Raw genomic sequence first — 12,784 nt, 5'->3', positions numbered from 1 at the left:
TGAATTTGTTGCTGTTATTTTTCTAATCAAATACCAAAGAAGAAGTTATGGTACTTCCCCCAAATTAAGACACAATATCTCATGCAGGAGGAAAGGAAAGTGACAAGTAAAATTCTTAAGAAACTACTTGCTAGTTCTGTGCCTGAAACTAACATGTTAACTACTTTTAGCAAGTCATTTAATCTCACATTTCTAATTCATAGGTGATCTCCAAAGGTCTTTTTCAATTTAAATCTCTTTGATAAATACTAAAGGAACAACTCCTCTAAAATTGCTCTTTAAATTTATATTAATATGACTAGCCTGTACACTTTATCCAAAACCCTCATAAATATTATTTGAACAAATGTCTGAAAGACAAACATTTCTAGGTTATTTCTGGGCACTTTTATTAAGCCACTGGTTTGATTATAGGTCAAAGGAAGCTATGCAGCATATTACCACACATGAGTTATAACTAAATAAAGTCATGAATTCAAAAGATGTGTCAGAACTTATAAAATCTAATGACTGACCTCTTGAAAGCAGTTGCCTTGGGGAAGTGTGAACTTACTCTTGAAAGCTATCATTTCAAAAAAATTTTGACAATTCCTCTTCTGATATTCAGAAAGTTTACTGACTATTGGATACATTTGAAGAGATTGAGATTAGTACACAAGAAAAATAATTTTCCCAATAGAATTCTAAAGCTACAGATATTAAAATGATCTAGTGCAAAATCATATGTTACAGATACACGTTTCACTTATTCACTAGATTTATGTTGGCATGGCTTTTGATTTAATGTAGAGACATCATCTTCCCTCAAAGGACACATATGTGCTTCCACTGAGGGTATTTAAAACAATATTCTAAAGCTTTAGAAGGCAATTCATTCATTCATTCATCCATTCATCCAGCTACTGTTTGCTGAGATTGCAAGGCTGGTGCTATACAAACTATAAAAATTGATAAGATACGATTGTTTTCCTCAAGATGCTTATACATAGGAGATTTCCAAAGATGCATTCTAAAATAGTTCAGTGTGTTTTGAATGGTGGCACTATTTTCAGAATAAATGTGTATGGATTCTTAGATCATGTCTTTGATAAGGTTGTTGGTATCGTTATCTATTTGTAAAATCACATCATTCATGTTACTTTATAGAAACTCTAGTTATACTATCTTCGTGGAGAACACAGCTAAAGGGCATATTCAAGTGTTCTTTCTTCCCTCATTCTTTACAGGAAATCTCTATAATGGCAGTAAACTCATAAATTAATTTTTTCCCTTTCCTCAAGTTTTCAAATGCTGATCTAGTAATTATCTTTCTGGAAGGTGAGCTTCTGATTGACCAAGAATCCAAAAAAATTATAAAATCCTGTTCTTTCACTGACTACTTCTCATTTTTCCTGTGTTATTTAGTACAGCGTTGAAGAGTGAATTAAAATAGGATTTTCAGGACTTCCATGGTGGTCCAGTGGTTAAGACTCTGTGCTCTCAATGCAGGGGGCCCAGGTTGCATGCTGCAACTAAGAGCCCACCTACTGCAGTGAAAAAGATCCCGTGTGCCACAGTTAAGTCCCAGTGCAGCCAAATAAATAAATAAATATTAAAAATAAAATAAAATAGGATTTTCCTTTTTTTCTGAATTACACACTTATCCTCGTTACCTTGTTATTTTAGAATGCAATGTACATTTACTTATACAATTAATAAAGTAATAACTATTCTCTAGTTAATGAATAAAACGGAAGTATCTTTAACTGAAGACAGAAAGTAAATATATGTAAGCTAAAATTGCTGAATCCAGGAAAGTATACAGAAAAGAATTTTGAATATCTGAAGATTTTTACTTCACTTCACATCCCATCTTAATTTAAAGTTTTACAAGACATCATCTTAGAATTGATTTCTGAATTCTTTATCGTCCCTTGTCTTGGGTTAATGTGTTAAACTAGTTCTTAAGAATTTCTTTTTTCTTTGCATGTGTCCAAATTTCAGAAGAAGCAGCCTTTTTTTCCCACCCAAATGCTAGCTGAAATCAACCACATGTGTGTGGTAAATGGACCATCCACACAGCATTCACGTATTATCTGTCCTATTTTGTATTCTCCATATAGGATATAAGATACAATTGATATTTTCCTAAAACATGATTTATTTTTACACAAAAAATCCTTATAAATCACTGAATAAAACTATTCCAAAAAAATCCAGATATATGTGATCACAAACCATAACAAAACACACACTTCCCTATTTGATACCACTTTACTTAAAAACTAGAATGAATATGCATATATATGAAATACATCTAATCATTTTAATTTATATAAAATTTAATAAGCAGTAGGTTGTCTCTAAACCAAGGATACCCAATGTAATTATTTTCCTTGGATTCAAATGGCTAATAATTATTCAGATTATTTTAAGCAATTCGGGGATTGTATTCTCTTTTGAAAACTGATCTTTATTGTATTTTTAAAGAGGTAATATTAATTATGGATATCAGAGAGTTGATTGAAAAAGTTAAGTTTGGAACATGAGGTATATGATTTATTCTTAATAGAATTCTAAATATATACACATTAAAAATTGTCTGGGGCTTCCCTGGTGGCGCAGTGGTTGAGAGTCCGCCTGCCGATGCAAGGGACACGGGTTCGTGCCCCGGTCCGGGAAGATCCCACGTGCCGCGGAGCGGCTGGACCCGTGAGCCATGGCCGCTGAGCCTGCACGTCCGGAGCCTGTGCTCCGCAATGGGAGAGGCCATAGCAGTGAGAGGCCCGCGTACCGCAAAAAAAAAAAAAAAAAAAAAAAAAAAAAAAAAAATTGTCTGGCACAAAATTACTGAAGGGATCACTACCTTTGTGTTTTTTACCTTGATATTTTTCTATAAAAGCAAGTAGTGCCAGTTTGGATACATTTCAAATAGTCCTTTGATAGCTGAGAATTTCATTAAAAGATAAGGAAAAGATAGCAATCATACTCCACCAGCCCATCCAGTTCTGCTTTCTTCTATATGTTCCTGGGTCTAAAAGAAAAAAAAGATCAAATAAAGCATAGTATTAGGAGGACAGTTTTCCCTAAATATAATCTGGACATTTGAACAAGTTAAGCTGCCTGGTCGGAGTATATTATTGCTAGTCAACTAACTTCACACTCGAGTTTAAGATGACTATATTCAAAATCTAATACAACACCACCACTGCGTACACAAGGATGATCTAAGGGCTGTATCTTATTGCAAACCATTCATAATTCTGGTTAAATTTTCCATAAGGCAGTGACTGGAATTATGACAATATCTATGGAGGCCTAGCACAAGCCAAACCCTTGGTGTCATGTAGGTAAAAAGGCATTTCACAGAGGAGTTTAGGTTAAATTTTTTCTTTTCTCAATCTTATGAAGCAGCTAGAAATCTTAAAATTTGCACTGAATCTTATTTTGGTATATATTTTAGCATAGTACAATCATTTATTGAACAAATATTTAATAAGCCTAAAAAAATGAATAGACTTTTCTAGACAATTAGAGGATAAACATTCTAGATAGAATGAAAAGCATAGAGACAAGGCCAGCTTAGAAAACCACAGGTGGCTCAGTATGGCTGAATGGAGGGTGACTGTGGGAAAGAGAAGATGAGAAAATGTATAGGGATCAGCAAGATTGTAGAGAAAATTTTATTCCACCCTAGGAAATTTGGATTTCTCCTGTAGGTAAGTCCTTTGAAAGACTTCAGAATCACAATTTAAAAAATATAATTGGGAACATGATACAGAGAATGGATTAAGTGGGTAGGATAGAGGGAAGCACAAAGAGCCATTAGAAGGCTACTGCAATGTTGGAAAAAGGATGCTGAAGACCCAAATCTACGTGCGGTAGTGAGGGTGGAGCAGAGAAGATGTAGCCAGAGATACATAAAAGTTCAAATCCTCAGAATGAACTTGTAGGGCAAGTGGTAATTGAAAACCTCTAGTATTAGATAAAAATCACCTAGGAGAATAATAGAGTTGTGACAGAGACTGTAGGATAATTAGTAACCATTTCCTGTTTTTGCTAGGACTTCAGGTAGGCTACATTTTCCAGGCCCCCTTCCAGTTGGATGTGGTCATGTGATAAGTTCTAACCCGGGATATGTGAGCGGAAGTGACCCGTGCTGTTTCTGCACTTAATCTGTAAGACCCTCTCACATGATCCTCCATTCTTTTTCCACCCGCCCTCCCCCCCGCCCCGTGAATGTTGATGACCAGGTTTGAATAACCTTGACCATCCTTAGAAGCCACTAGATGAAGATAGCAGAAATGTTATCAACCTGTGTTCCTGAATGCCTCTGTTAAGCAGGGGACCCCATCCCATACCCTCACCATTCCCCACTTACCTGGACTCACTATTAGATGGTTACATGAATGTGCAAAAACTTCCTATTGTATTAACCCACTGAAATTTTGGAGGGGTTTTGTTGTTGTAATTGTTATAGCAGTTAGCCTATCTTGCAAATACATTAACTTGGAAAATAATAAGATTTCTAGAGAAGTCAGAAGAGGAAGAGCTGGAAAGGAAAAGAACAGTCAGTAAAGTAGAAAGAGAACCACGAGAGAGTACTGTCAAAAAAAGCAAGGGAATAATAAATTTTAAAAACACAGTTTGGATTTTCTCTTACAAGGATAGGCCAGTGTCTCAGAGAGAACAAGTTAAGACAAGACTTAATAAAGCAAAACTTTTTTGATTCATTATTTCTAGTTATTAAGATAAAATTAATTTTAATTCCCTTTTCAGAGAAGAAAGAATACTATGATGTCTCTCCCCCAAACTACAAATTTCTTAATAAATCTTATTAATATAGTTATATTAAGCAATTATTGTCAGTTTCCTTTGCCTCTTTGTTTTGGGTATGACTCCCAACATGAATAAAGTGTAGCCGTCACTTAACCTTAAATGTTATTTGTTTTCAAAACAAAACACACACACACACACACACACACACACACACACACACACACACACACACACACACACCAGTCATGAGTATGGTTACTGGAAAATTCAACCCTGTTTTTCTTAAATCTGAAAATATGTTCCATGAACTTACCAGACTATTTTGAAACAGAGGTTGTTTTGAAATTCTAAGGTTATTCAAACCTGGTATTCTAAACTTAATCATTGATTTTGGCCATAAAACTAAAGCTTATATTCCAGGGAATTCCACATCTCATTGAATGAGCATCTTATATGTTCTGTCAGTTTGGATTAAGTTGTCTCAGATTTGATAAATTAGAATTTCAAATTCCAAAGCAATCACAGTTTTAAATGCCTAGTTTTAAGAGCTAAAAATTGTATCTAAATGACCAATCTTATAGTTTTAAACTAGTAAAATTAAAGCAATAATTCCTAGTATCTAGCTTCAATGAAAACATTAAAGTTATATTCACCCAAAGCTGACTAATCAGACTGATGGCTTTTAATTAACTAGAACAATCAAGTTTATTCTTTTTTATTTTTGCCTATGATACTGCATTAAAGCCAAAAAAATCTTTCTGCTTTGTATATCAAACTATAAATAAGATAAAAATCAGCTCTAACATATTCCATCAAAATTAGTCAAGCTTCTTATAGACACAGTAGTGATTTAAAAATATTTTTAGCCTGAGTAATGTTGACTATTATAGTCCTGATATACTTCCAAACAGATTCATATGACTTTTTTCTTGCAAAACATAATGTCCTAATTTCTAGATGGAATTTAGTGTTTTACTTTGATTGCTTTGTGCTTTTTTTCTTACTTTATAAAATAGGTTTATTCTATATTTGGTTTAATGAAACATTTCTTCATAATTAGATGTCTCATGAAATGTACCCATAAAATTTCCTATTTAAAGAAAACATTTTGTGTTTCTTAGTCTCTAATATGAGTACTTATGAACAGGCTTATTTTGAAGATTTTTCTATTGGTGAAGTAGTTTTCTGACTCATTAATTCAACAGATTATGTTTGGATTTGAGCAATAAAAACAATTAAAACTCAACAATAAATCCGTGCCTAGTTTTTAAGTTTTTTCTCCCTAAAATTAGCACAGTATTGAGCACTCTTCTAAGATAACAGGATAGCAAGATAATTTGATCTGTTTCATGTCATTCTTAGTTATCTACGTTTGATTTTCAAATGGGAGTATTTGGCTTTCCTTTGATAATATTTGTTTACTCTGGAGTTTTTATTTTTCAGTTTTGACATTGAATAGAACATGTTACCATTTGCTAATTCTTTTGAATAGAACACATCTATTTCCTTAATGGACCCATCTTATCTTTTCATCTTCATTATTTTGCTTTTTTTGACTGCCAATCTTATAATCTTAAAAGGATGGATTTCCATCCTAATGGAAATTTCCATCCTACTGATTTTCCCAGTATTACATTGTTTCATTTAGTCTTTTTCTCTATTCAGTTTCAATGCTAAAGTCTTTCAAGAAAGCAAAAGGTATCTTATTTATTTAATAAAAATAATGAAACTTTGAATAGAGAGGTTTTTTTGCAAATTGGGCGTTGAGTGCAGTAATTCTGCTTTATAATATAAAATGTTAGCTATAAATAAGTCACCACTCTTGTACTTTCATCTTCAGAAACACACCTCTATGGTTTTAATACAACTTACCTTTGGACAGCTCCATGTCTTCCAGTCTTCCCTGAAATCACATATAGATAAGACTGAAATATTCTGGATTCTTTTCAGCCACTGCAAACATATTCGCTCATCAGTAACCCATGTAAGCCAACTGAAATAATAATCACTGCAAACAAATCAAAACAGACAGTCACAACCATAAACCAAGATCACATTCAAATAATTTCTTAATTTGTGCTTTCTAAAGGATGTATTTTATTATCTGAAATATTTATTCCATAGATAAGGAAGGCAAAACATTCCTTTCTCTGCAGAGAAAGTTTAAATATACCTGCTGACTTTTAAAGAATATCTATAAGAGAGTTCATTCATCTAATAGAATGAGTTTACACTTGAGTTTTCTCCCAGTTGGGATTTTTATATCTCAGGAAAAAATTTAAGACGGAAGGCCAAAGCTACTGGTCAATCTAGAGGAGAAAAAGCATTAAACTGGCTATTTTCCCATAGCTAAACTCAAATTTTCGCTTCTTAACTAGTTGAAAGAGAGCTAAGTGGGTAAAAGATAGGCAGGCTTGTGTTGGAAGCCGAGTTTTAGCTGTGACCATGGTCAGGGGTTGAAATTCAGGTTAATAAAATGGAGATGATGTATGCAAAGTAACTCAAACAATGCTTGGCACAAAGTGGATGTCAATGAAAGGCAGCAATGGTTACTTGGCTCTGAGGGTGAACTTGTAGTTAAGAGAACAGCAATATAAATGAACCACAGAATGTTGGACATTAATATAAAAGGAATCACAGAGCTAGAAGGGGTCTCTGGCTCAGATTCTGGCTTTATCTCCTACTAGTTATACTACCTTAGGCTAATTACTTAACATACCCAAGGCTCTGCTTCTATATAAAATGGGAATAATAATAGTACCAGTTTTAAAGCTTTCTGTAAAGATCTACTGAGAATGCTTAAAGTGCTTACAGACTATGCTCACTACATAGTGAGTGCTCAAAAAATGTTAGCTATTACTATTGTATTGTTAGTATTTTACAGATGCTTAAACAAGACTCATGACTCCATACATGATGCTCTTCCTATCATTCTGCTTGCCTCCTAAGGAGAATGACACATAAAAAACCAGATGTATTCAGTCAAGTTTTCATCAACTAGATTAGGGTGGGGAATAATGGATAATTTAAAAAAGCCATTTTTGATTATCAGAGAGGGGATTCATCTTGGCAAAGCCCAGCAGAGGTCTCTGATGAGGTTTTTTTTCCTATTAGTGATCAATCAACTGGCCCCGGTGGGATAGGGTGTGGGAAGGGGTAAGGAGGGCCACCAGGCAAGGCTTGCGGACCCCTCCCCTTTTACCCACTTCAACCTGAATGACCAGGACTAATCAGACAAGATGTACATAGGGCACCATGCTGGGGAAGTGAGAATGCTTCTGTCCCTGTCTGCCTGCAGTTAATTCCAAAACAGATAATTCTACAACCAGACCGTTTCAAATAGACTGCATCCTAGTGAAAAACGCTAATATTTGGAGAGAGTTGGCGTATCTTCTCCTGTTTGCCATACACATGTGATAAGCATGATCTACAAACCCTGGGAGAAAGTAGGTCAGACTTGGAAGAAGCCAGGATGAGGATATATATGAATTTTACTATCTCTCTGTTTGTCTCTAGCTTACACTCACACATCCAGAAGTAGCACTTAGACTGAGCACCATGGTCATCTTTACATGTGTGAAAAGGGCTAATATTTTCAAATCAATTTAAGAAAATTATTTGTGAATTTCGATTTTGATATATATTTAGCTGGGCATGCTAATTTTATTTATTTATTTATTTTTGCTGTAGCATATACATCATAAACTCATTAGAAAAGAAATGTAAACCTTGATGAAGAAATTTCAGTGTTAAAATTCAATTTGAAAAGTGGGAAGCAACAGAGATGACTATACCTTGAGGCTATCATTGCTGGAACTGGCGCTTCTCTGGGACCTACATGCTCAGGGTAAGTGGCATCAACAATAAAGATCCGAACAATGGGATTCTTAGCTCCAGCCTGTGAAGAAAATGGAGATATATAAGCTCATAAAATTCTAATTATCACCAACTTTTTAAAGACAGTTTAGGAATTTAGGCATATTTTTATAAGCTAACTATGTTAGGTATATTATTGTTGAAAACATTCTAATTATAACATGACCACGAATTTCACAGCAGTGCAATTACAAATCTTGTGCAACCAGAGTGAAAACACATATTCTAAGTGATTAATGAGGGAGCCTTGATTCATAGGGAAAAATATTTGGGCTATAAAAATGCAGTTCCGTAAGTGATACTCTCTTTTCTGACTTTTAAGACAGATATTTCCCATTATAATTGTTATTAGGATAATTAATCATAATAATATTTCTTCACGTGCCAAGGGGAGTGCCGAGGGGGATTGATTTGGGGAAGAGAGGGTAAAGAATAGATAGTGAAAGATACCTTTTTCTTTTACCCTGTAATTTGGTCTAGGACAATTATCAGACAGTCTACTAGCTGGTTACATTATTACTGCTATCAATACTCCCAAATTAGGAAAATTCCACCTCAAAATAAAGTGTCATGGGATTTACGCTGTTCTTGCTTTGTGCTTTACGTGTTAGTATATGCCCTAGATTTACATGACAGTATAGTTCATGCCCAGACATCTTCTTAGAGTTCTGTTACTTTACCACAGAAAAGAGAATCTTATAATTGTCAAACAATTTAAATCCACAAAATTTAGATATAGAGCCATAAATGGCTCCATGCTATTTGGCTTTATCTAAGAAATTGTCCAGGCTCTCCTCACACCTTCCTGTTTCACTCTGAGGTTTAGGTGGGACTTTCTGCTTCTTTCAAGTTGTCTCACTTCTCAGTTCAATGTCAGATGTTTCAGCAACTTCAGCCTTCAAAGAAACATGAGAATTTGGGTCCTGACTTCTCTGTCCATGTGAGTTTCTCCTCAGTTCTAGATTTCTTCATCTCTTTCTGCACCCTACCACCTTCTAAAGATCCAAGTCCTTTTACATCTTTTGGGTTCCAAGTATCATACCTCTCACTTCCAAACATCTTAGCTTTCAGACTTTATATACAACCCTGAGGGGTCTCTTACCTAAACACTCATCTCCTACCCATTGCCTTTTCTCAAAAGACTTTTAACATAAATTTTAGACTATCTGGAATTTCTATTTCTCTCGCTATGGTCACTTTGAATTGCTTTGGAATCCACTTGTGTGTATGCATATCCATCCCGTCTTTGTCACATATAGGGACCCATTGGCTCCATCTATGACAGTGTTCCCCTTGGCAAGGGAAAACAATCACGACTTAAGAACAAAGAGCTAAATCCTAAAATCACTTCCACTCCTTGTGCAAGAGGAGAATTTATGATTTGATTCCCTTTCAGATTTCTTGTCTAAATTAAATTAGGATACGACGTTTCTCCACCGTGACCTGGCCATTCTTCTTTTGCATACAGGTTGACTGTCTTGAGACATGGGACTGCATGTGAAGTATGTAAGCTAAGGATTCTAGAATGTTTATACGAGAAACTGAGGGCTTACACCATGTCTAATTCCCTCAAAGAAGAGCCTAGGCTTATAAACTTAACCTACCATGTATGTCCAGAAAAGACCATAACTCAGGCTTACTTCGACCTGACAGGAGCACCACATTCAACATTTTAATTTCCCATTCTACTTTGAATTTACATGAGAATTCAAGAGGGAATTGCAAAACAGAACTTTACCCGAATTTGGAGCATGAAATATGAAAAAAATTAAAATTAAGTTAAGCTTGTTTTTCCTCCATGATCTAGACCATATGTTTTTCAAAGACTCTGCAATGGTTTTTGCAAAGACTACTTCATCCAGCCCAACCAGATGTCCAAAGCAACAGATGTCCACATAAATAATAGAGCACAGTACAATGTTTGCCTTACAATGCACCAGGATAAGAAGCTCTCCAAACTTGTTGATCCCACCTCTATTCATGGTATTGGTTGCTCATTTTGACACCAGGGAAATGGAAGCATCTGCTAAAAGTATTCCACATACCTTTGGGTATGGAATATTTATTGTTCTAGGATATTGTTCATCGCCATAATAGGAATAGGCAATAACTGGTATCTCTGTATCATTAAATTCTGCATATGCCAAAAATTTTCCATTAGGAGACCACCAGAGAGCATATTTTGTAGCAAGCATTTCCTCTGAAAAATAAATACTACCATATTAATTACTATGACAGTGTACTGTTAAAATCATCATAAATACTTCAAAGTACATTGTATATAGCCATTTATTAACTGAAATAATATATTTAATGTGGATATGACATATGCCATGCTTTGGTTATCAAAAGATAAATGATCTAGGTTTAGAGGAATAGTTTAACTTAATACCCCATATCAAACATCAATCAGTCTTCTGGGGAATTGACATTAATCAGAAATGTAATTTTTAAAATAAATAGTAAACATTTCAACAATAATTAATTTTCCCTTTGGGGGCCGCTTCTGATTTTTACAGTCATCTAAATTAGCCAAAACAAGGAGAACTGTACTTATACTACAGAGTGACATTAACTTGAAAGTTGACTTTCTCTCCTGGGAATATTTTTTAAAAACCAGTTAATTCAGTTATATACATTTTTAATAAAGGCAAGGACTAGAAGACCTTTTAAAGTCCAGTTAATTCCTAGATACTACATGACCCAGAAAGAGGACAAAATTCATGAGAGCACCAAGAGCCGAGAATATTTTCCTGCAAAATAATACAGACAGTTGTCTAGTTTTGGAAAAAAGGTTTATTTTGCAAGAAAAAAACAAACCCGAGAAAATGTACTAATACAGCATCTAAGGACCATATACTTCTTGGAATATAAATTATTGCTACCACTTTATAATGCTCATGAAAATAAATTCTGCAAGTCAGATAACAAGATTTTGTTCTTTCAGAATTTGCACGTCCTGTTCATAACCTGATAACAGCTTTCAGAAATGCCACCATTCATCTCAGTAACATACCACTCATCTAAACGTTACTAAACGTGTGCGATTATTTTCAATTAAAAGCCTAACGGCAGCAGTAAAAAAAGAATACACGTACCTTCATAAACCCAGTCTGGGATTCCATTAAATATTTTATTTTCTTTTCCATTATATGTTATTTGAAAAGGTGGGTCTTCTGGTCTTTGTTTCAGATAGATATTGTTTTGATAGACATATGCCTAGAAGTGGTGGTAAGTTAGTTAACAAGGAGAAATTTCATAAGAAATACAATAAAGCCTGCATGTTTGTGTTAATCGTTCACCTAATACTTTTAAAAAGAGCGATAATCCAGATGCAAAAAGGCTCACAACTAAGATATCATTTCAATAGGTCAAGAAACCCCAACCAACTTATACTAACATTATGATTTTTAACATAACATAAAAATTATGATTTTAAAGTCTATATATTAAATAGAGAATAAAGTCTGCTATTATATTCATTGCCTTTATTACCTAAATAAATAATTGTGTATATTGACAGAAAGTCAAATAAATCTCTGAATATTAATAGCTAGCCAGATCTAATCTTTATTTAGAGTCCTTAAATAAGAGCTTGGACAAAATTTCATGTTGTCTGAAGCTAGTCTGGGAAACTTGTGAAAACCATATTTTTCCTGAGCTTTCTGGCACAACGCATTCTGGCTGAGTATAAGGATAAAGTTTTTGACTGCGATATTTAAAGAAGTCTATCCATGAGCTTGAGATTTTACGGAATTCTCAGATGGGTTTCAATTTATCAAAACTCTTCCCGTTTTTAACCACTTAAAATAGTCATAAATGTATTTTTTTTTTCTTTCAGGCATGGAAATTTAACAAAGGCCAAAATCAAATGGCTCCTCTTTTATTTGAATGATTAAACACTTCTATAATTTAAACATTTACTAATTTACTCCCAACAGGCGACCAGCATAAATATTGAATTGGACGAGGAAGCTCATTTCTTCTTATAAACTCTCTAGAAGAAAAGAAAGAAAATAAATAAATAAACTTTGCTGTTCAATGCAAATAACAGGTATAAAAAGAAAAAAATAAACAAACAATAAACATAAAGCATCATCGTTTCTGCTTCTTCAAACCTAATGGAAAAAATGTGACAACATGGGACAGA

At 34.2% G+C, this 12,784-nt stretch overlaps 1 protein-coding gene across 4 annotated transcripts in view; it reads right to left on the bottom strand.

The window, feature by feature from the left end:
• Nucleotides 1–12,784, bottom strand: part of FAP (fibroblast activation protein alpha) — a 72,134-nt gene that overhangs the window by 35,335 nt on the left and 24,015 nt on the right. For all 4 annotated transcript variants that reach the window (XM_019923268.3, XM_019923269.3, XM_073807643.1 and 1 more), the window contains 6 exons: nucleotides 12,559–12,631; nucleotides 11,733–11,853; nucleotides 10,680–10,834; nucleotides 8,553–8,656; nucleotides 6,631–6,766; nucleotides 2,969–3,013 (listed from right to left, as the gene is read on the bottom strand). In XM_019923268.3, coding sequence (XP_019778827.2) covers nucleotides 2,969–3,013; nucleotides 6,631–6,766; nucleotides 8,553–8,656; nucleotides 10,680–10,834; nucleotides 11,733–11,853; nucleotides 12,559–12,631 — 634 coding nt within the window. The remainder of the gene's footprint in view (nucleotides 1–2,968; nucleotides 3,014–6,630; nucleotides 6,767–8,552; nucleotides 8,657–10,679; nucleotides 10,835–11,732; nucleotides 11,854–12,558; nucleotides 12,632–12,784) is intronic.

The sequence above is a fragment of the Tursiops truncatus genome, chromosome 7 (genome assembly GCF_011762595.2).
Source record: "Tursiops truncatus isolate mTurTru1 chromosome 7, mTurTru1.mat.Y, whole genome shotgun sequence".
Lineage (NCBI taxonomy): Eukaryota > Metazoa > Chordata > Mammalia > Artiodactyla > Delphinidae > Tursiops > Tursiops truncatus.
This window is presented reverse-complemented; position numbering and strand designations above follow the sequence as displayed.